The 22,038-nt window shown below is 45.8% G+C and overlaps 1 protein-coding gene across 1 annotated transcript in view; it reads right to left on the minus strand.

The window, feature by feature from the left end:
* Positions 1-21,709, minus strand: part of CD2 (CD2 molecule) — a 105,480-nt gene extending 83,771 nt beyond the window's left edge. Inside the window, exon 1 of the mRNA XM_078656619.1 lies at positions 21,561-21,709. Within this exon, the coding sequence (XP_078512745.1) occupies positions 21,561-21,621 (61 nt within the window). The 5' untranslated portion in view covers positions 21,622-21,709. The remainder of the gene's footprint in view (positions 1-21,560) is intronic.
* Positions 21,710-22,038: the final 329 nt, after the last annotated feature.

Consider the following 22,038-nt stretch of genomic DNA (forward strand, 5'->3'; position numbering starts at 1 on the left):
GAGGACTTCAAAAGGGTGGTCAGGGGGCTGGAATCCACCTTGTTCCACCGGGACACTTTTACCTGGATTAAACTGACAACATATCATACAGGTACGGACTTTCTGCTTGGCTGCAGCTCGTAAATGCTTGTTGAACCAAATGTTCTGGATACTGTCTAACATAGCTTTTTCTCCTAAATGTGCTGGACTATGTGCGGTATTAATAATGACTTGAACCATAGAGTCGGGGAGAAACCATGTGGCTCTACCCTTCGTTAACCATCCTTGATCTGTCTGGACCCCTCCTTGTTCGGACCATTTCTTGATTTCATCGGGAGTAGCATGTAACTGGATATCTATGACATCTTGTGTAGGGTCCTTAACTGTCATACATGTAATCGGATCTGGAGTATGTGTCATGTTAACTGGAATGTCTGGAGTCTGTGCTGTAAGCTTGGCTGTGCGATCTGCCAGATCATTACCTTGGGAAATAATGTCAGTAACTTTCGTATGTGCTTTGCACTTCATGATAGCAATAGATGTCGGTAAATGTATTGCATCTAACAGAGCTTGAATAAGGAGACCATGCTGAATCTTGGTTCCATGAGAAGTCATGAAACCTCTCTCCTGCCAGAGCACTCCAAAGTCGTGTACAACTCCAAATGCGTAACGTGAATCTGTGTAGACATTAACTTTCAAGTTCTTGGCGTGTATGCAGGCTTGTGTCAGAGCAACTAGCTCTGCTGCTTGAGCGGACAGAGTGTCAATACGGTGTGTCTTAATAACTTCAGTGTCAGTAGTCACTGCATACGCGGCGACTAGTTCTCCTGTACTTGTTCTCATGCATGAACCATCCACATAAAGTGTCAGGTCGGGATCTGGTAACGGAGTATCTGTCAGATCTTGTCTTGGCTTTGTCGTAATGTTAACTACTTCCACACAGTCATGTGTGGCAGAATTCGAAGTAACTGATGGTAATAATGTAGCAGGATTCAGGATGTTGCAGCGTCTGATTTCTATGTGTGGCTGGAACAGTGTCAATTCATAACCTGTTAGACGTGCAATTGTCAAGTGCTGAGTTTGTGTTCGGTTTAAAAGAACTTCCACAGAATGTGGAACTTGTACTGTCAAGGTATGTCCTAAGACTATGGAATCACTTTGCCTAATAGCTAGTGCTGTGGCTGCAACTGACTTGAGGCACGCAGGCAGAGCCTGGGCTACAGGATCTAATGTGCTCGAAAAATAAGCACATGGCTTGTTTTGTCCTGCTTGATCTTGTGTGAGAACAGATAATGCTGTACCTTCCCGTTCAGTTACGAAAAGTGTAAAAGGCTTACTGTAGTTCGGTGTAGCTAGAACTGGAGCTTGGCATAGGGCTTTCTTTAACTCATTGAAACTAAGTGTATGTTCAGATGTCCAAGGGAGGACAGTCGATACGGCTGCCTCCTGTGTAGTTAACTGTATCAGTGGTTTGGCTAGAAATGCATACTGAGGAATCCATTGTCTGCAATAAGAGGTAAGGCCAATAAAAGCACGTACCTCCTTCTGGGTCTTGGGCTGAGGAAGACTCGCTATTAACTGGATACGGTCAGGTGTCAACTGCCTACCCCTCTTGGACAGTAAGTGTCCTAAGTATACCACTTGCTGGACACAGAATTGAAGCTTCGAAGGGGACACCTTGTGCCCCATCTCGGCCAGGAAATACAGAACCGTTAGTGACGCTCGCTCGCAATCACGTTCCGAACGGGCTGTGATCAGTAGATCATCGACATACTGGAGCAGGGCAGTGTCAGTTGGCATGTGAATGTTGTCTAGTTGTCTCTTAAGTGCTTGACTGTAAATACTAGGACTTTCTGTGAAACCTTGAGGAGCGCGTGTAAACATATAGCTCCTTCCATTTAAACAGAATCCGAAAAGGAACTGGCTGTCTGGATGAATAGGAACACTGAAAAATGCGTTCTTGAGGTCTATGACAGTGAAGAACGTGGCTTCGGAATCAATGGCTGTCAATAGGGAAGAGATGTCTGGGACAACTGGGTACTGAGGAATAATACATTTATTAAGCTCTCGTAGGTCAATCACTAATCGATATACTGGGGGAGCATTTGGATCAGTACGTTTCATGACTGGAATGATCGGAGAATTACATACATTGGAGTCAGTTTCTACAACCACTCCTTGAGCAATAAGCTCGTCAATAATTTTGGATAAGGCTGCTACAGCCTCAGGTGGCAATCTGTACTGTCTGATTCGTGGTAACACTACACCTGGCTTGAGAGTCACACGATAGGGTGTGAGTTGCATGTAACCTACATCAGTTGGACCTTGCGCCCATAGATGCTGTGGAACATTAGACAGTCTTGAATCAAAATCTCGTAATACATAGTGACCCTTGAAGTCACGTAGGAACAATCGTATTCCCTCTGGGGAACAGCATATAACTGCACCTAACTCTTTCAGTGTCCTAATGCCTAATAGGTTTTCTGGACATGACTTAGTAAGTAACAGATCAGTAGTGCGGGACAATGGACCTACTTCTAGAGTAACTGGCTTTGAAATCTCATTTACGATAGGCTTTCCTGAAAATCCAAGGGAAACATTTCTTGAGCCTGAGAGCGGAGCCCCTGGAACTTCGGCGTGACTAATTGTGGTCCTACTTGCCCCTGTATCGATCAAAAACTTTCTGTCTTTCCCTAATACTTGACTGTGAACATAGGGACCTTCTTGATCTACAGGTATCTCGATGAGAGGCAAGCCTACCTCCCTCTCTAGGCTGTTTCATGAATACTGCTGGTACTCTGGATACTCAGACTGTGCATACTGGTACATCTGCGATGTAACATGCTGTGTTGCAGCAATAGGCTGCGGAGCTGTAACTGTCTGTTGTGCATTCTGTGGCTGAGGAGTCTGTGAAACTTGTTCTTGTCTAGGCGGACGTGGTCTTTCTTTAGTCTTACCAGTAGCTATGTTGTGTTTCAGAACTGCACACTCATTTATGAAATGACCTGGCTGTTTACAATAATTGCAGTTCCCTTTAACGGGAGCTGCAAGATGACTGGCTTGATTCGGACCCCTCTTCTGACTGTCTTGAGGAACAGATTGTGCAACTAGTACTTTCATTTTCGTGTCTTTCATACGTTTTCTCTCGTGTTCTTGCTCTTCTCTGATTCTATTCTGGTGATACTGAAGCATTTGCAACATCTGGGACGGGGTATTAGCTTGCCAGGTACTTTCGACTTTCAGAACTCGATTTTTAACTTGTGGGCTTGAATTCTCGACTAATTTAGTAACAAAAAGGTGAGGGTATGACTCACTACTTGTCTTGAGGCCACTGTTGATGCTGAAACATTTTTCAAATCTAGAATAAAAATCACTAATATCCTCATCTTGCTTCTGTTTACAGGCTGAGATTGCATCCCAGTCTTCTTTTCTAGTTGTCAATAATCTGGGTAAAACTTGTATTAATAATTCTGGTAATTCTTTACATTTATCTCCAAGACCGGTACCTGGTACACGTGACTTGTCTTCAGCTTCTAGAACTGCCCAATCGATCTTTTTCTCTCCCACCTCCCATTCTTTTTCCTTTAGCTTTTCATACACCCCTGCGGGCAACAGGACCTTTAACATTTTAATGATATCTGGGTAAGTGTATTCTCCCATACGGAGCATGTCTTTTAATTCTCTATGGAACCCTGCTGGATCTTTATCATGACAGGGAATTAATTTCTTCATTTCGAGGAGTTCCATCTTTGTAATCGGGGTGTAAACAAACACTCGTTGCATTTCACCGTCCTCTGTCTTAACTGGATGCACTTCTCGTAACGGGTTCTGTCTTTCCATGTAAAATGGTTTACTTTCTGGGGGTGAGACATGAACAAAATGCGGGTTCAGAAACGTTCTATATTTGTGGCGCTGTTCTAGAATGATACTAATTAAATCGGTACCTAAACCTCTCCATCTATACTGGAGTAACTCGTTCAGGATATCGTGTAACGGACCTGGATCAGAGTGCTGACCCTCATACAAAGTAATGAGGTGCTGGATCATATACATACCCACCAGTCGCTGCTCGGCTGGGGGCAATTTCAGAAACATTTGTGCCACTATTTCGTCTGGAAAAGTGGTAGAATCAGTAATCCATCGGACTGCTGATCGGGCTAGTTCTTGTTCATGCATGGTACTTAATTCACTGTAACCGATTCGTGATCTTAGAATGTGATCGGTAGCTTGGAACACTTGTTCTAGGGAACCTTGTTCTGGTGCTGGATGATGGAAAGTAGACTTGTGTTCTAGGCGTAAATGGCGATCTGGAAATCTAGATTTTCCTACATACGCTATTCTGGCGGGATTCTCGTCCTCTACCTCTTCAGTATCAGAGTTACTTTCTTTCTCGCTTACTTGTACTGCTTTACGTTGTTCGTGTATCTTTATTATTTCTCTACGGATTTTCTTGTACATACTCTCCATGGCACTAATGGTATTGTGCTTACCCTCGGCTATATTATCACTCCACTTTGTCAGGATTTTCATTTCGGCTTGATCTTTAGACGGGTAATCTTGTTCTCTTATTAGACAGTTAATTAAAAACTTTAATATCATACGCTGGATCTCAGCTTTCCTTTGAGACATGGCATCACTAATACTTTCTGGATCATCCCCTGTACGGATGAAACGATATATTCTGTCTAGATCTTCTTTCATATTTGGTAGGGTGACTAGATACTCGGTCACCCTCCTTACGCGTACTGAATATAAAACCATATTATTCTCGCCTGGGACTGGATCATAGGCACATTCGCCAAGGGCTTGCCTGATTTCTGCAACAGACTTATTACTCTTGGGAGTACGCTGTGATGCTTGAGCATGTAATTCGAGTGCTGATAAACGCTTGCGTGGCGGCGGGGTTTGAGGAGGACCTCCTCCTGCGGCCCCTAGACTAGAATCGTCGACTGATATTCTTCGTGGCGGAGCGGGAAATTGAAATGCTGACTGGACCGGGGGTACCGTAGCAGGTACTGCATGGGGTGCCCCGGTGTCTGGAGGAGCAGGATGTGCCTGATTTACAGGAACTGGCGGAGCGCGAACAGGATCTGCATATTCAGGGACTGTGTCGTCCAGATAGGACGAAATAAAAATATCAGCTGCGGTCGGTTTGTAACGTAGCTTGGTCGGAACTAATGGTGGCGGAAAATTACTGGATGCCTCCGGGGTCGCTTTTGGCAAGCCCTCGGCAAGAAGAGGATACATACCCTTAATAAGGGCATGCCTCTGTCTGTCTGACTGTTCGGCTTTGACTTGTTCACCTATCTCGATTAGTTCTTTTTCTTGTGCTCGTTCTAAGGATTCTCTACTTAATTCTGACTTTCTGATTTCTTTTTCGGTTCTTTTATGAGCTTCTTTGCGCCATAACTTGATGGCATCTTTCTGTGACTGTCTGGCTTTCTTTTTCCATAATGCTTCTTCTACTCGCATGATGCATTCGGCATCCCATGTACCCGATACGGGCCATCTATACTTTTCTTCTAACTGTTTGGTATACTCTACCCATAAATCTAGATACAATATGGCACTTATGCCATGTTTCTGATACATAAAGTGACCTGGACTGTCCCTGGGCGGGACGGGAACTGCTGCTTCCAGCAGACCCTTTCTAGTTTTCAACTGACGTAACTTGGAAAATATGGGCATGACTGAACTGTAATCTAGACACAATACAATACACAATGAACACGATACTTATTCCCCATTCATACCACGACATTAGAATACATGAAAAACATTTAAAATAACAGTTCGAACAGAATACTACCTGGAAATACTGAGAACAGAACGCATAAATTTTCTCGAGAACAGAAACTGACTAGAACAGAAACTAGATGCACTGCTGAAACAGTACGAAACTTACCGGTCTCATAAAGAGACACGTCAGGACCCGCATCCACCGAAGTGGACACTTCGTTTGTGGGACTGTGTACCACCAACCCACAGACCAGAGTCAATTAAATTGACCCTGTCTAGATACCACCCCAGTAACGGTACTCACCGGGCAGCAAGAACGGAAAGCCTCGGACTGGACTGGACTGCTACGACGACGGACGACGAACTTCGGACTTCAGTTACGGGTGGACCTCTGGATACCTCGGACCTTGGACTCTTGGCTTGGGCTCTGGTCGGGACTCGCCGCGTTCCTCCACCGTCTCGTCTGGATGCTGGACCGCCTCCTCCGTCTCCTCCGTGGGCCTGAGGGATACTTGAGCAGAAATATCTGCCACTGCGCAGAAGAGTTCCGTCACGACTGCAGAGGGTCAGGGGGTCGGCGTGGCTTCACCGACGCGTGGGGAAAGGGCAAGTCCCTATTCGGGCGCCATTATGTGGTAAATAAATAAATAATACCTCTCTTTTTGACTAGACATATATCATAACAGATAGCTCAATAAATAAGAGTCAAGATTCGAGGTAGTAGGAGTTTTGCAGGTTTAATACAGCATAAGGACAGGAACAGGACAACCTGCATAGGAATAGGATGACAGGGCCCAGCAGCTGCTGGGGCTGGATCTGGGATGAGCGCGCTGGCTTTTAATAACAATACATGAGCATATATACATAACGCAAACACATAGCATTACATTGCAGTAGGCGTAGCAGTGGGTGGAGCAGAAGGCGTGACGCGTAGCAGTCGCGAAAGATAAGGGCGAAAGTAGGTGTAACTGGGCGTATACATAGACATGTGATGCAAACGTAACAGAATATGTCATAAATGGGGCGGAAACCATGGAGGGGGCTACCTGAGGAGCCGGGACCTCTAACCTGATGGTGCGCGCAAACTAGCAATGACGTATCACTAGGAGAAGCTGGGGGCTATGAACTCTGTGCTAGGAGCAGAGACTGAAGTCTGGAGAGTCAGGGCGACATGTACCTAAACCCTATCTAGTATCTGATGTTTAGAGAACATGTTGATATAAACTAGAAGTTAGGAGGGGAAAAGTTAACGTGATTCTGAGACTGGACCATGCATTATTCTACATGTAGTGCGTGATGAAGGATACTAAATGACCATTAAATACAGTATTTCTCTAACGTGGAGACGGAAAGGCTAGACAATGACGGAAACTATTGATGCAGTTCAGTAGTTTAGGAATGCAGAGAAGGAGGACTGAACTGATAACAGGAATCATAACATATTCTTTGGCAGACTCAGAGACTGAGCCAGGCTGGGCCGGGCACTGCGAGGCAGGAAGTAAGTGAAGGGTCGAGGATACAGGTGGGGGCTGTATCGCTCCTCAGCGAGGCTTCAGGAGACAGGAGCTGAATCTGGTGTCCAGGCCCTTTTGAGGCCTAGAAACGGGAACTTTAAATGGAATAACGTGCACACTGAGAAACGTGGCAACGTAGCTTTACATAGGCCTGATATTCGTAGTATTCACGAGGACTAGAAACTGGCATACTAGAGGTGGACACAACTGTAATTGCGTCATTAATCGAACATGGGGAACGCATATGCATGTTTAATCGTGCATACATAACATATGATGGATGACACGTAGGGACACAGAACATGGCAAAATTTACTTTTCCACACTGCAAGAAGATCTACAATGCGCTCCGGGTTGGTGTGCAGCGTGCCATCTCTGTCCCTCAGACTCGGAACCCCCCTAGAATTCCCTTCCCGTTTATCGAGCCATGCCAGCAGTTTCCCGGCCTTATCCCCCACCTCGTAGACCCTATTCTGGGTGTCTTTCAGCTGACCCTTGACATACATACGGAGATGGTCGCTATAGATCTGTTGGTGTAATGTTAGTGCGTGCAGGGTGGAGGGTGTGGGGGACCGTTCGTGCGTCTCCGCCAGGTCCTGCAAGGTCAGGTCTATACTGTCCAATTCTCGGGAGCGCTCACGCCTGTACCCTGTGATGGTGTTTATGGCTTCCCCCCTCAGAACTGTCTTATAAGCCTCCCACAGTATCTCGGAGGAGTGTACTGAGTGAACATTTTCAGTAAAATATTGCGATGTTACCTTTTTGAGTGCCTTGCGGACCCTTAAGATACGCTGCCTGTATGGGGAACAGTCGCCTACGTGATCTCGACTGTGAGGAGAGTGTGAGCGTAAGTGGAGAGTGATCCGTGATCCCTCGAGGGTGAATCGTCATTTCCTCCGCGAGTTGGAGACCGTCCCCCAGGGTTAAGAAAAGGTCAATTCTCGACAGACTCCCATGTACTGAGGAGTGGAAGGTGTATCTGTTTGTGGTGGGGTAGAGGTGTCTCCAAATAGCAGTTAGGCCCATGGCAGTTAAGAATCGTTGGAGGCGGGGGATCCCCCTCGCGGGGGCCTGTGTGGGGAATCTATCGAGTTGCGTGTCAAGGATGGCGTTGAAGTCCCCTCCAAGGATAATCTCACCCTCAGGGAGGGCCAGAATAAACTCACCCAGTTTGGGGAGGTGTACTGAGTGCAATGCCGGGGGAATGTATACCGAAACCAGGGTGAGAAGCTTACCCTCCCACTGTCCCTGTAGGGCCGCGAAGCACCCTTGATCGTCAGTTTTTGTGAGCATGGGGATAAACCGTGCATTTTTCTGTATCAGGATTCCGGTGCCCCTGGATCCGGACGTGAAGTCGGAGTGGACTACCATCTTGTACCCTCGTCTATCCAGGGCTTTGACCGCCCCCCCTGTTAAATGCGTTTCCTGCAATAGTATCACCATGGGTTTCTGTCTCCTGATCGCGGTAAGGACCAAACCTCGCTTAACCTTGTCCCCCAGCCCTCTCACGTTCCAGGACATGACACGCAAGGCCGGGCATTGCGTTTCAGCATCCTCACCTCCCCTCATGGAACTGGAAATATCTGCCATTGGGTATTCAGGGGCCGGTAGTGTAGTGCAGGAGAAGTGTCACTCAGGCACTCGGCGCGCCTCTGCCCACTAAGGATTAGGAGGATCCCGCGGGGGCACCCCCCCCCCCGCCCTCCCCCCCTACCTGGGGTTGATCCACCGCCAAAAGCTCTGCTGGGAGCCGCATCTCCCTGGTCGTCACTCTCGTCTCGCCTAAACACATATGGAATCCTAGTTACTTTCCTTGACCATGCATGTACGTTCCTAACCTCAACAAAACCCTCCCCTCCCAAAAAACCCCTCCCTGCCTAACGGACTTCCAACTGCCCGCCTCCCCAACTGAGCAGAGTGCTTTACCCATCCCACAACCAGAGTACTTGCGTGTAAGGGGGGAGAGTGTCTCCCCGAGCAGGCGGCATCCCTGCGTGCTTCTGGGGCAGTGTCGCCAGAGTCCATAAACAGCTACCAAACGATTTGACGACGATCTGCAGTAGTCATTGAAGCCGTCGTCCGAATGGGAGTCATTCTTCTCCGCCATTTTCTGCAGTGCCATGTAGGTGCGATCTTTCTGCTCCACTTCGGCCGGATGATTGTGAGCCTGTCCCGTTGTGTCTTCCTCGGTCGTGATGTTGTCTCGGTGGTTTTCGCTGTCGGTCCACAGTGTGCCGGCCATCCAACCAGTCCCGGGCAGCGTCCGGAGTGTCAAAGAACCACACCTTCTTGTCCGCCACCATCCGCAAGCGGGCCGGAAACTGCATCGAGTATTGTAGTTCTTGTTCCCGCAACGTTTTCTTGACTTCCAGGAACGTCCTCCTCCTCCTGGCGACCTCCGCCGTATAGTCCGGGAAGAACGCTATTCTCGAGTTTTGGATCTGTATGGCCGGTGCCACTCGTGCAGCCTGCAGGATGGCGTCGCGGTCTCTAAAATTGAATAGTCTTGCCAAATTGGCCGAGGTGGCCCTCCAGTTTTAGGCTTCCCCCCCGGCACCCTGTGGGCCCGTTCCACCGAGAAGAAGTTCGATAGCCCCTTAGGCTGGAGCTTGGTCCTGATCAACTCCTCCACGTAGAGGTCCATGGCTCCCGTGTTTTCCGATTCCGGCACCGTTGGGCGCCGCACGGACTCCGGTTCTCCTTCGCCCCGTCTGGCACAGGTAGGCATCGGATAAATGTGGCGGATTATTGCGGGAAGCCTTCACCGCTCCGAAGCCTCCCTAAGCAGCAGCCGCCATCGATGGCTGCTAGCCACGCCCACAAAAATGTTAACTTTTTAAAAGTGGCTTTTTTCAGAATGTGTACTTAAAATCTGACTTTAACATTAAAGAGGATCTTAAATTACAATTCAAATGAGTTGAAGAAGTATTTCTCTATCAGCTCCCAAACTGAAGTTATCACTTATTAAGTGTCCTGAGGTAACCCAGTGTTATTCTATGTGCGAGATAGCCTTGCTACAGTGAAAAGCAACTTTAGGAGTTTTTCACTGTCAAGACATGTAAAACCTACATCCACATGTCCCACTTTTTAAATACCATGCAACCTGCACTAAAAGCTGTTAGGCCAAACCTTACGGGTGATTTACATGCAATGACAGGCAAGAGGCATGCTTTGAAGGGCTACTTAAGTGGGTGGCAGAATAATAGCTGCAGACCCACTTGTAGCATTTAATTTACAGGCCCACTCTACTAGGGACTTATAAGTACATTAAAACAGCCAATTGGGTGTGTACCAATTATACCAATTATACCATGTTTTCAAGCACTTTACCACTGGTTAGCAAGGGAAATGTTAGTAAAAGCAAGTGAATAAAGGCAAGTTCAGCAAAAAAAAGGGAAGTGAAGGCAAAAGGTCTGGGGGACTACCACTCCAAGAATGTCAGGTCTACCAATCCCCATCCTCCTGTGACTCCATTGGCTTGCAACATCTTCAAAACCAGCGGCATGATTCACAAAGCCATCACAACCAGCACCAACGCTTATTTTGCAGACAATCTCACCATCTCTGGTTGTTCTTGGCTCACTTGCAGCCAGAACCTCATCAGACTGCAAACTAAAAACTAGAAAGCAGACCTTTCAGGATCTGGAACAACATTCCTGCATCCATCAGCACCCCCCCTAATGGTTGAAGGCTCCCCTCTTTAAAGAAAACTAAATAACAATTTATGCAGTAATAGCACTCTTCTGCTTCCAGAAAGCACCTACCTCTCATATCTCCCTTTGACTGTATTCTTCTCTTTGACCCTGTACAGCACTCCGTTGCCTGTTGATTAGGTCCGTGATATACTAATATCACATGCATGCATAAAAACATGTAAAAAGCAAACACAAGGAGATAATGGACGGAGCGCTGAAACTTTTCAGATACTCACCCTCAGTCACAGATCTGGGTTGAATCCATCATCGTTCTTTAGCTCACTTCACCACCCCAGTTCAGACACAGCTATGTGCAAACCAGTTTTGACCCTGTGCCTCATCGGAACAGTCCAGCCCGAACTGCCAAGCCATGTCTACCCTGGACCAAAAACAAGCTTCCTGGGTCCAGTTTCAGGCTAACAGCCCTCATCAGGCAGGCTAGGTTGAATCCAGTGGCAAAGTGAGCAAGTGACCAACGTCTGGGCATACCCTGCCAACTTAGGGCTAACAAAGCAAACACAAGGAGATAATGGATGGAGCGCTGACATTGTTCAGACACTCACCCCCAGTCACAGATCTGGGTTGAATTCATCATCATTCTTTAGCTTACTTCGCCACCCCAGTTCAGACACAGCTATATGCAAATCAGTCTTGACCCTGTGCCTCATGGGAACAGTCCAGCCCGAACTGCCAAGCCATGTCTTCCCTGGACCGGAAACAAGAATCCTGGGACCGGTTTCGGGCTAACAGCCCTCATCAGCAAGGCTAGCTTGAATCCAGTGCCAAAGTGAGCAAGGGACCCACGTCTGGGCATACCCTGCCAACTTAGAACTAACAAAGCAAACACAAGGAGATGATGGACGGAGCGCTGAAACTTTTCAGACAATCACCCCCAGTCACAGATCTGGGTTGAACCCATTATCGTTATTTAGCTCACTTCGCCACCCCGGTTCAGACACGGCTATATGCAAATCAGTCTTGACACTGTGCCTCATGGAAACAGTCCAGCCCAGACTGCCAAGCCATGTTCTCCCTGTACCGGAAACAGGCCTCCTGGGACCGGTTTCAGGCTAACAGCCTTCATCAGCCAGGCTAGCTTGAATTCAGTGTCAAAGCGAGCAAGGGACTCATGTCTCGGCATACCCTGCCCATTTAGGGCGAACAAAGCAAACACAAGGAGTTGACGGACAGAGCGCTGAAACTTTTCAGACACTCACCTCAGTTCAGACACAGCTATGTGCAAACCAGTTTTGACCCTGTGCCTCATGGGAACAGTCCAGCCCGAACTGCCAAGCCATGTCTTCCCTGGACCGAAAACAAGCATCCTGGGACCGGTTTCAGGCTAACAGCCCTCATCAGCCAGGCTAGGTTGAATCCAGTGGCAAAGTGAGCAAGTGACCCACGTCTGGGCATACCCTGCCAACTTAGGGCTAACAAAGCAAACACAAGGAGATGATGGATGGAGCGCTGACATTTTTCAGACACTCACCCCCAGTCACAGATCTGGATTGAATCCATCATCGTTCTTTAGCTCACTTTGCCACCCAGTTCAGACACAGCTATATGCAAATCAGTCTTGACCCTATGCCTCATGGGAACAGTCCAACCCGAACTGCCAAGCCATGTCTTCCCTGGACCGGAAACAAGCATCCTGGGACCAGCCCTCATCTGCCAGGCTAGCCGGCAATGTGAGCAAGAGACCCACGTCTGGGCATATCCTGCCAACTTAGGGCGAACAAAGCAAACACATGGAAACATGCATCCTGGGACAGCGCGAAACCGGTCCACTGGTTGTTCTCTATCAAGACAGTTAAATAGAGGCAGTTGAACTGAAAAAAATATTCCGTAAGCAAAAATGGAAGCAGACAAGTCCTGGGGCTGATCTCCAAAACCCACAAAGTACATACCACAGATCTTCCTGACAGCGCAAGCGCTGTCTAGGCTGGATCTGAAAAAGTACAAAGTGCAGTGTGGGCTGACTAGATTTTCCATCACAAGGACAATTCGGCTTGTCCTTGCCCCCACTGCCCTGTTTAGGGAAGGCAGCCATATTATGTACGGTGTCCAAACGACTACCAGCCAGAGTACACCAATGTTGTGAATTGGGGACAATAGACAAAGACTTTTGAATTCCATCGCTCTCATGAATGGACAAGTAGCTTTTTTTGTTTTTTTTTGTTTTTGATTTCAAAAGATTTTATTAGAGAAATGTTTACAGTACATATATAGGGAAGGCAATACTGGTGTCGTTATCAATTAATCAATCAATCATGGAATTTGTATAGCGCGCTACTCACCCGTGAGGGTCTCAAGGCGCTGAGGGGTGGGGGGGGGTCGCTACTGCGCCGTAAGGGTTACAGTAGGCATTAACCGAACATTTAGGTGTTTACATCGAGGCTCTCATGTCTTCTCTGTTGCTAAAAAGTCAATTGTTTTAGTTTATTCTTTGAATAGTAAAATATATGATCGGATTGATTAATTAAACGATTTCTATTGAAAGGCGTGTAACGTATTTTGAGTGTGCCTTTCTATATAGTGAAAGAGTACACCAAAATACGATGTAGAATGTTACAGGGATATCAAGGCAAGCCTTGCACTGATGTCATTCAATTAACAAAAGACTGACACCCTCAAATACATAGGGCCTCATTTATGAGAAATGACGCATCGCTGCGTGAAAGCAGCGATGCGTCACTTCTCAGTGCGCACTCCTTGCAACATGATTGATGCGTCATATTTATAATATGACGCATCATGTTGCAAGGAGTTACAGATACGTCAGTATTTCTGACGTATCTGTAGGCGCAAAAGTGACGCATTGCTGGAGTGTGTCACAAAAGTGACACAAAAGTGACGCAACTCCAGCAATGTGTACTTTCGCATGGGCAAGTCCCATGTCGTTAGTGCCTGCGTCAGTCTTACGCCTGCCATGAAGCAGGCATAAGATTTTGACGCATTAGCTTATAGATTTCACTGCGTCACTTCCATGACCCTTTCTTGCGTCAAAACACCCCCCTTGCATACATTATACCTGGCGCAGGTATAATGTGGTGTAGGGGTTTACAAAGTGACGCATCTACCTAGATGCATCACTGTCTAAATATGGCGCAACAAGGCGCATTTTTTACGCCACTGGTGCGTCACAAAAAGTGACGCACCGGCAGCGTAAAAGTGACGCACAGCCTCATAAATGAGGCCCATAGTACTTAATTTGAGCTAGCCTGACATCCTCACTTAATTGTCAACACTGGCAATTATGACAGTCTGCCACATGGAGGAGCTGTTTGTCTAATTTTGAAATTAGCATAACAAGAGTTGTTTATTAATTCAAAATATATTAAAAATACTAATACTTGCCACTTATACCTTTGGGGACCTGGTATAGTCTGAATTGTCACAATCGTAGGAGTATGATGGTTAGTAGTTGTGTTGGTACTGTCATTGGTAGTGGTGGCAGGGGCAATGGGTGGTGCAAACTGCAGTGTCCTCCTGACAGGGTCCCCGGTACTTCCAGTCCCACACAACACAATTGTGGTCACAGAGCACACAAGTAGTCACACACATTGTGTATGTATCCACTCTATCCTTTTGCTTTAAAGATCATTATTGTGAAATGGTCCACCTATCCTATCCCTTGTTTGCGCTGCTTTAGGATTGGTGCATCAGTAGCAAGCTCTGACGTGCAGCAGCGTGCTTAACGTACCTAATACTTTTCAAAAGTGTCTACATTTGCAAAACAACAGCTTTTCGACCATGTCCATAGCTGCCACGTGTCCCAGGTCAATTCACAGCTAGTTAGTTGAGTCCCCATTTTCTCTTAGAATTCTGGGACTTCGCCTCCTGGTTTTATACTGGGTTAAATAAGAGTTCTAGGAGAAGCATTTGCAATGCAATAGGTCTCGCATTTGCGAGTGTTTGAGCTATCGGCAATGTAAATGTGTTTCGAAAACCTACAAGAAGTGCGTAAACTGGCCTTTTGTAGTTATAGTCCTTGCTGACAAGAAGCAAAGCTGGCAGTAAGAGGCGCAGTAACTGCCAGCTGTGCTTCTCGTAAGCAACGACTGTAAGTATAAAGGGCGTGTTTACTCACAGCTTGCAGGTTTTCAAAACACATAAATAAAAGGCATTGTCATTTACAATGCAAATAGCTCAAACTCTCGTAAAGGCCAGACCTATTGCATTTCAAATGCTTGTTTTCAGTATCGCACAAGAGCACCCTCAAATACGTGAGTTCAAGCTATGCCCTGTACACCAATTTGTCTTGTGTTTGATTTATTAGACACCTATGTTACTATATGTATAACAAGGATCAAGGCCACATGTAGGGTGCACATGGCAACAGACTTGCATGTAGCTCACTGGGGGTTTGAATGCCTCTAAGTACATGTTTTAAAACGATCACTTTTAATAAATGTATTTCAATGCAGTGATATGTAATAAGGTGAAGTACCTTGAAACTCCTAAAGAAATTCACTTTTTGTATTTTAAAAAATACTTTATAGCAGATTTGCCTTCTTGTTTACTGCAAGATTTACATGGCAAACTTTTTCAGGGCTTTGTTCATGCACAGGCTACTAGAGGTAAGGCGGGAACAAAGGAAATTCAGACAATGGAGGGGGTGGGAGCCTGGTGAACATGGACAAGGGTAGGGGCGTTACCTCACGGCCCGCCGCAAGTGGGAAGGAGGCGGGAACAAAGATAATGCAGACAACCGGAGGGTTGAAGGGAGCATGGTCAACACAGACCACGGGATGGGGGCAGGAGCAAAGTAACAGGAAATTAAACAAGCGGCCACCATTGTCCCGCCCTGAATGTAAGCAAAGATTGTCATGGTGCCTGAAGTAGGAGAAACTCAATAAAGAAAAAAGTGCTTACAAGACTAAAGAACACTACTACGTAACAAACGAAGTAAAAGGGCCAGTCACCATGGGAGGTTACAAATGAAGACAAGGGGGTGCTAAGGAGGGACTAAAAAGCCTATTCACAAATCAGAAGCCAGCATTTACGAAGCACAATGACACAAGCCAATGACAAATATGGGCGGAGAGTGGGTGGGGCTTCTATTCCCTACTTCACTATAACAAGTGTCGCAGAGCAGCGCATGCGCGCTGACTCTAGGCTCAACCTAAAAAAAAAACGTCAGTCCTAACTTTGGCAACTATGCGTGTGCAAAAATAAGTAGCAGTTTGTCATATTATCTATCACTGATATGGTGAAATACAACTACTTACAAAATCAGCTCTAAAGAACCCTTTTGTTAACCACTTTTGCCTCCTCATTCCCTATAGAGGGAATATTGCTGACAGCCCAATGTCCTACGGATGCCTTCATAATCCACTCCGAGTCCACTTGAATTATTGGATCCGAATATCCCAAATGGCCTGATTTTAGTTGATATTTTTCACTATTTGTTTGTGAGTTTTATGTACATTGGTGGATGTGCCGCCCTTTTATGATTTAAACTAAATCAAATAAAGGCAATTTTTCATTCATTCATTCACTAACCCGCAGACTTGACCTTGGATGTCCCACTGGCCACCCGTGCACATGAGTAGATGTTCAAAAACTTTTATAATGCAATGGAATTTTTACTTAACTTCCCACCCACGTGCACACTTTTTTTTTTATAGAGTGTTACTATCAACGTAAGCGTATTGGTGCGAAAAATGCAGGCAATTATTCTAACAAAATCACACACAACTTCACTGTGTAAAACGCATGTTTCAGAAGCTTTAGGAATGCTAAGGGATTGATGGCCATTAATAACTCAAGTAGGAACGGACCACCACAAGATGGCCACTTGCACGATGAAAACTCAGTCTCCTGTTCTTCTCTTAGGCATAGATGGCAAGTGCCCTCCTCTTACCAACCTCCTTGCCACCACTAAGATACACCTTACTCTCAGGTGAACCTCAGAAAGCACTGCATTCTGTAAGCATCCAAAGTCAACAGAGAATGAGCTACCTCTTCCATCTGCTGGGCAGATGCCACAGACCACCTGTAGCAGTCTCAGGTCTCACTCTCTAGACTTTGCACGCTATGCCTCTAACTACAGAGACACTCATTCCATTGCTGCACTGTGACGTCAACAGTGCTCGAAGTGCATTAAAAAAATATAGGAAAGGTGATGCTGTGCGCAATGGGGGCGGGATGAGTGAGCGTGGGGGTAGGGGTCAAAGGCGTGACTAATAAAACAAAATATTCTGTACCTTTTTCGGTCTTTCACTTTCAGGTAACTACATATAACAATAAAATAAGGCACATATTAAATGAAAAATAAATTCAAGTTAAGTTAACCAGTGGGAAATCCACTATTGTACATTATGAAACCTCTATTAGTTAATGCGCTGCAGCAGTGCTTAATTTGAGCTGATGGTTTCCGGTGCTCAGCACTTAATTGGTTTCCGGGGCTTTGCATCAGCACCTAATTGTCAACACTGCACTTATGACAGTTTGCCACATGGTGGTGCTGATTATCTAATTTATCATTAAAGACAGAGGTCCTTAGCTTTACAAGATCACACGAAAGAATATACAATATAGGCCATGATAGAACACTTGAGGATGTTCTCGGGGGAGGTTGGTCCGCACTCCACGGTGGGTTGATGGGAACTGGTGGGGATGCCGAGCTTCACTGATGGCGGGGCGTTCTACTGGCGCATCGATCTGCGTTGAGTTGGCTGTAGGAGCAATGTCCGTCTGTGAGAGAACATCCTCAAATGTTTTCACAGACGGGCGTTTGAAACCCACTCGCCTTCACCAACAAGGGCTACCTGAAAAACCACACCCGGCTCCAGCGTCCAAACTGAACGGACTCAGGATGTCCCCCTTATTTTAAGGGCCCCTTAATTGTAACCCTTGGGCGGTAATCTATTTGTTTTAATGTAATCTGACAGGCAAATGCTTCGAAAATGTCAGTCCTGATGATGGTCCCATATAATTGAGCATAAGGGACCGAAACGTCGACGATGTATAGTGCCTTCGCAACCTAACTATTATGTTGAATCCTGTTGTGTCTGGCACTTTTTTGGCATAACTTTAATGTGACACTGATTGAAAAGTGGCCATTCTTTTGCTCATTCTTTTTGCCTGCTCTCACTCTCTTGTAACTCTTCCTGAACTTTTTATTTTGTTCTTCTCGATCTTGGTACAGGATTGTGCCTTGTTATAATTTCAAATTTTACATTGCTGAAAATAAATGTCCTGTCCGGCTGGGCAGTGACACATCTAGTGTTCTATCATGGCCTATATTGTATATTCTTTCGTGTGATCTTGTAAAGCTAAGGACCTCTGTCTTTAATAGTAGTAAGCACCCGCGGTCAGTAAACTTGTTGGGTTCCCTTGTTGTATATAAAAAGATTATCTAATTTAGAGATAAGCAGAACAACGGGTGTTCTTGAATACAACATACATAAAAAAATATGAATACCGGCCTCCCAAGCCATTCCTTCAGCTTTGGGGACCTGGAATAATCTGAACGACCACACTTGCAGGCAAGAGAGATGGTTAGTAGTTGTTTTGGCAGCGATGACAGGGGGAACGGGTGGTGCAAGCTGCAGTGGCCTCCTGTTCAGGTCCTGGCACTTATTATTTTACAAATTAAGCACTGCACTGCAGAGGTCTGTATCTGTAACCGGACAGCCACAGAATTGAATCCTGGTTGGTGTAGTGGAGAATAGTGACTTGTGTATGTTTAGTGCTACGAAGTCCCAGTCTGTGACAGAAAGCACTGTAATTACAAAAGCCATTATTTTAAACTTGTGTTACAAGATAGGCTGCTACAAAATGCACAAAAAGGCAAGATAAAAAAAGTGTTTCCATAATATAGATTTCAGTAACGCACAGCCTGTACATAACTCATTATTTTTACAACTGTCCTTTAAAAGCAGACACTTCACAGCTTAGCTGGTAACTCCCTTGCAATACCACTCAAAATGAATACATCTGTATCATCAGGAAGCTTTAAGCAAAGCCACCAATTAAAGCCAATGCAGCTTCCAGGTGCCCTTTACATTTGAAAATTAAACTGTATGGGCCCGATTCACAGAACTAACTTAAGAGAAAATCTAAACTTACTACTTTTGGTATTCACAGAAGTTAGGATTTTGTCTTAAGTTTGTCTTAAGACAGACTTAAGACAGACTTAAGTTAGGATTTTGTCTTAAGTCTGTCTTAAGTCTGTCTTAAAACAAACTTAAGACAAAATCCTAACTTCTGTGAATACCAAAAGTAGTAAGTTTAGGATTTTCTCTTAAGTTAGTTCTGTGAATCGGGCACAATATTTCTTTCAGGCAAGCAAGAACCAGTGACAAGAAGGCTTGTTTAGCTGTCTGCCGCTCCCTCGGTTTCACAGCACAGGGGACTCCCTGCCTTACACTTCAGCTGAAGCAATTCAGCTCTCAGAATGAACTGTCCCGGGGCAGTTGTCGTTTCACAAAAAATACCTTATTTATTAAAATACTAAAGTATGGGCATGTTGTGCCCCTCAGATGCCACCCACTTCAGCCACTGGTGCTCAAGCACAACCACCCAGACCTCCAGACTGCGTGATGCTTCTTGCAATCCCCCCACTAACTCCATCTCCTGCAAAGCGCTGTGAGGTGGTAGAAATGCAACATGCAGCGCTTCACAAAAACCCATTAATATATATGGCCTTCACACGAGTGCAGAAAGGGTGCCGGGGCATTAGTGTAAGCAAAAAAAATTAGTCCCATGACTGCTGTCCGGCTACAAAGTGCTTAATTGCACAAAAAAGTGTACTGGTGCAAATGCTCTGCTTAGAAGACTGTGGTTGGTGCTATTAAATGTCTGCGCATTAAATACAAAGGCTGCTTAGTGTTGAATTCATCCCAGGCCCCTTTAATCCACTACCAGACACTCCCTGACCATTTTATCTCACTCTTGTCGGTCCCTGCTTTCTCCCTTGATGACATTTATTTCTCAATCACTTTCTCCTTTCAACTTTGTGTGTGTGTCCCCTCTTGCAGCAAGAGGGGACACACAGGAAATGTCTGAAGAAGAAAAATAAGTGCCAGTCCCCAAAAATGAGTCCCCGCGATCCCCACTGGCTCAAATGAAGCACTGGCTAAAATCCAGCAATAATCAGATTAGGGAAAGACAGCTGCTTAGCTATGCAGATAGCTGCACAAGGCCATTCACCAACGTCAAATATATCTTTACAGCTTTGAGTAGTCACAGGAGAATGTAGGTCTTTTCTTTTCCAATACGCCTTGTACCCTTCTACACATGGACTCTGTGTAAACATCCTATTTTGTTCCTGAAGGTGTTTTGTTGACCCTGCTTAACTTGCACTGTGCATATAGATCCTGGTTCTGAATTGGATAAAACGCAGAAAAGCAAGTGCAAACTTTTTTTGCACCCAGTTTTCATTTGTGGTCAATTATAAAACCAACACAGTGTACCCCCTGGGAAGTTTGGGAAATGGTGCAGCCAAGGCTGCATTGGGCTTCTTTTGGGCTATTTGTGGGCTGGGCTGTGTTGGGCTTTATCGCCTAACTTATATAGTGCCATGTTTACAATTTTGTGGTGACACAGTGGTCATCAGTAGCAGTTAGGACAATCTCCCCACCCACCTCTCCCTAGATGGAAGAGTATCCGGGTTTTAGTTAATTGAAAGAGGGGTGTCTTTTGGCATTAGAAAGATAGCTTGCAGTTTTCCTGGAGCACAGGTGCACAAAAAGGTTTTATTTGTAATTGGATGTCACTTGAAGCAGGTACAGGCGGTAGGCATTTCATTTGCCATGGTTATACATTAAGATGATGGTGGTGAACATAGGGGAAGCATAACAATGGGGGGATGGTAAAAAAGTTAAAGAGTTATGATACATAGATAGTTAGATGAAAATAGATGTAGGTCGAAGTGTTTATCGTTGTAAAGGTTGACCGTTCAATGCCGGGGTTAGAGTTACAGTTGGAAGATAAGGAAGTTAAAGGGGGCAGTAAATTTAGGGGTGGTGGTAGGTGAAGTAATGCATAGTGAGGTCTAGTTTTGTGAGACGAAGGCCTATGGTAAAATGTATGTGATGTGCACCCGTCTTCAATAAAGCTGCCCTTTTCACACAAGAAGCAAATATTTGGTCTGTGCTGCTCCTTATGACCCTAATATCTCTCTCACACATTTTTCTTAGGCAATTTCCTCCAACTGGGGAGAGGAGTTGGCCTAACGGCTAGGGCATCTGACCTCGAATCTGGGGAACTGGGTTCGAGTCTCGGCAATGACGCTGAACATCCTGTGATTCTGGGCAAATCACTTAATCTCCCCGTGACTACCAAAAATGAATGTGTCCTCATGTAATGCAACTGGTGCTATGTAAAGTGCCCTGATACCCGATTCAGGTCAAGTTCACGCTATATAAAACTCTGTAAAAAAAAACTGGTACCTGGGGGGAATTTTGCGGAAGTAGGAATAATGGGAAGACACCATTGGATGCATTTAGCTCTAAGAGACTTCTTTCTTCCTGTTCCGCCCCAGTGGCCTCTTCTTCTTCCAGTCTCTGAATAGAGTTTTCTACACTGGCAGCTGGGGGAGTGTGTGTGCGCAAGAGAAAAGCTCATTCATGGCATCATCCTGGCATCTTATTTCCAGTTATTCCAATAAGGGAAAGTCACTCACCTCCGGCCCGTGAGAGAGCTCCCAGAAGCAGTAGAACCAGGGTGACCTTCGGGGAGGGCATTGTCTGAGCTCGTCCTCAGTGCTGCACAGACAGGACGTGAAGAGCGGTGTTCACCGAGAAGGCTGCCTAACCCCTGTTCTGTTGAGGCAGGCAGAGGGCAGGGGGGAGGGGCTATGGGGGCTGCATGAGTCTTCTCTGAAGGTGTGCCTTCTTACACGCTTAGCTCTTATAAAGTAGGAAGTGAGGCAGAACTAGTCTCTAACAAAAGATGAAAAATGGGCTACTTAATGGGCTGAAGAGGGCCCTTCAGACCTTTAACCCTGGTACCACTGCACCTGCTGCACTATGATATCTATGGGCCCGATTCACAGAAGTAACAAAATCCTAAACTTACTACCATTTTGGTATTCACAGAAGGCACTTACTCATTTCGGTATTCGCAGAAGTTAGGAGTCCTAACTTTAGGACTTCTAAATG

This window comes from Lissotriton helveticus, chromosome 8 (assembly GCF_964261635.1).
Source record: "Lissotriton helveticus chromosome 8, aLisHel1.1, whole genome shotgun sequence".
Taxonomy (NCBI): Eukaryota; Metazoa; Chordata; class Amphibia; order Caudata; family Salamandridae; genus Lissotriton; species Lissotriton helveticus.